General features: G+C 37.5%; 1 protein-coding gene across 1 annotated transcript; it reads left to right on the plus strand.

Annotated features, from left to right (window-relative positions):
- Nucleotides 1–354: 354 nt before the first annotated feature.
- Nucleotides 355–1,371, plus strand: LOC113294199 (F-box protein At3g07870-like). Its single transcript, XM_026542609.1, has one exon. The coding sequence runs from the start codon at nt 355–357 to the stop codon at nt 1,369–1,371; it is 1,017 nt and encodes a 338-aa protein (XP_026398394.1).
- Nucleotides 1,372–2,301: the final 930 nt, after the last annotated feature.

Below are 2,301 nucleotides of genomic sequence, written 5' to 3' on the forward strand. Positions count from 1 at the left end.
GAGAAAAATGGAAACTGGTTGCCCTACGTGGATTGCTATCTCATGTTGGGAGCACCGATTTTGGGAGTTGCAAATCATTTTCGTTATGAAAAGTCCGGTGATTTAACTTTTGGTTTTCGAAAATGTTTTAAGGAAATTATTCTTTAATCAATTGTCATTAATTTTGATGTTATTTTCTGTCCGTTTTCTGACGGTTACGGAAGATTAATTTTGAGTAATTAATCATAATTTATTTTCATTAAATTTGATTCATTCTCTTAAGCTATTAATAGGCTGGTTTTGTGAAAAGAAAGATTTAACAATTTTAAGAAATAATTTCCATTTCTTATCTCCGGAAATCCCTCTTCTTCCTTCATGGGTTATATCAACAATCTCCCAACAGATATCATACTAGACATACTGACTAGGTTACTGATTGAATCAATTTTAGAGTACAAATTAGTTTGCAGGGCATGGAGAAATCTAGTTTCTGGTCATCCATCATTCTCACAATTACATTTATCTCATCTTAATCACTCTGCTGCTGACTCTGGTAAGCTCGGTTTTCTTGTATTAGATGACTATCAAGATTTTCACTATTTTGAATATAATGAGAACAATGATGATGAGACACCTTTTCATAGTATCACAAGGATCAACATTAACCCTCCATTCAGATTTTCTTATCGCGTAGTTGGTTCGTTAAATGGGTTAATCTGTCTATATGAGTACAAATATGATATTGCTTGTATTTGCAATCCCCTGACCAAAGAATATGTTCTTCTTCCAAAAGTTGATTATGATCATGAGTTTAGTCATTGGTCAATTGGATTTGGTTACAATGCTTCAACTAATGAGTACAAAGTTGTTGAATTGTATAAGCTAAGGGGAGAAATTGGTTTTATGGAGGTTGCAGTGTATACTCTTGGCAATGGCAAAGGGTGGAGATATGTTGGGAGATTGGATACTAAATTTTTCAATATTTGTTACGGGGATGGTGTCTTCGCGTATGGAGCTCTTCATTGGATGGATAAAAAAGGAGAAAGGGTGTTCGTCTTCAATTTGACAAAGGAGAAGTTCGGTGAAAAGCTTTCGCCACCTCATTTTCCACCAGCCAGTAGTTGGCTTCATTTGCCACCAGCCAGAAGACGGCCGGTTTACACGATGGGGGATTTTGGTGAGGATTTATGTTGCACTATCAGATATTACAGTCACATGCGCACATGCTTAGACATATGGTTATTGAGAAAGAGGAACGATAATCCTGACATGAAAGAGCAGGTGGAACATGCGCCGTTGTTTTGGAGTAAAGAGTGTAGTCATTCTGAAATGGAACCATTAGCCTTTACCAACAGTGGGGGTGTTTTATGTTTCCATCATCGCTCTTGTTAAGACATACAGTGTGTGTGTTAAGTAACACACGTTATTTGTTAAACAAGTCTTTTGTATTTTAGGAAATTGGTTTACGTTAAGAAAATGTCTATGTTTAGAGTTTGATCTAAGTTAGAAAAGTGTCTTGAGTGGTAGTCAAGTTTGTGAACAATATAAATAGGTTGTTGAGCCATGAATGTTAATATATCGAATTATTATCAATGTAGTCTTTTATGCTTCCGCGTTTGTGCTTTCCTCTCTCTTGTTCGTTCTTTAACTTGGTACCAGAGCAAGTTTCGATCCTCACCTTCTCTCTCTTTCTCTACTTTCTTTTCATACACAGAAAACCTAAAATTCGCATTCATCTTTTTTTTTTTTTTTTGTCTTCCATGGCTTCCGCATCTTCTTCTTCAATTCTTTATTCACGTCCGTGTTTAATAATTCTTCTCAATCTTACCAGCATTAATCTCTCATCGTCACTGTCATTAGCTTAGCTCTCGAGCCAACTTCCAAGTCCGAGCATCACTTCTTCTCTGTTCGTCAATCGCCAATGATGCTCAAGCTCCATCGCTACTGCCAACCATTCATGTCTTCACCATCAACCACAACACAAAACCCTTGTTACTGCCTTTATATCTCTTTCCTACCGTACAACACAACTAAACTCGATCATCACCGTGTCTTCCATCAACAACTTCCAGCATCAATGTCATCACAACAATTGAGGTCTTCTCCTCTACTCGTCTTCCATCAATCACCACTGCTATGGATGTCATCATTTCCTGTTTTCATCTCTTCACTGCACCATCGTGATTATCATGAGCTTCTCCATCATCACCATTACTGGCAGCAAGGTCTCTTGTTCTTCCCAGCTCTTCTCAATATCCATATCCTCGCTGCCCATCTTCACTGATACATCAATTGCATCAAGCCAATTTCTCCATCGAAAGC

Source organism: Papaver somniferum, chromosome 7 (genome assembly GCF_003573695.1).
Source record: "Papaver somniferum cultivar HN1 chromosome 7, ASM357369v1, whole genome shotgun sequence".
Taxonomy (NCBI): Eukaryota; Viridiplantae; Streptophyta; class Magnoliopsida; order Ranunculales; family Papaveraceae; genus Papaver; species Papaver somniferum.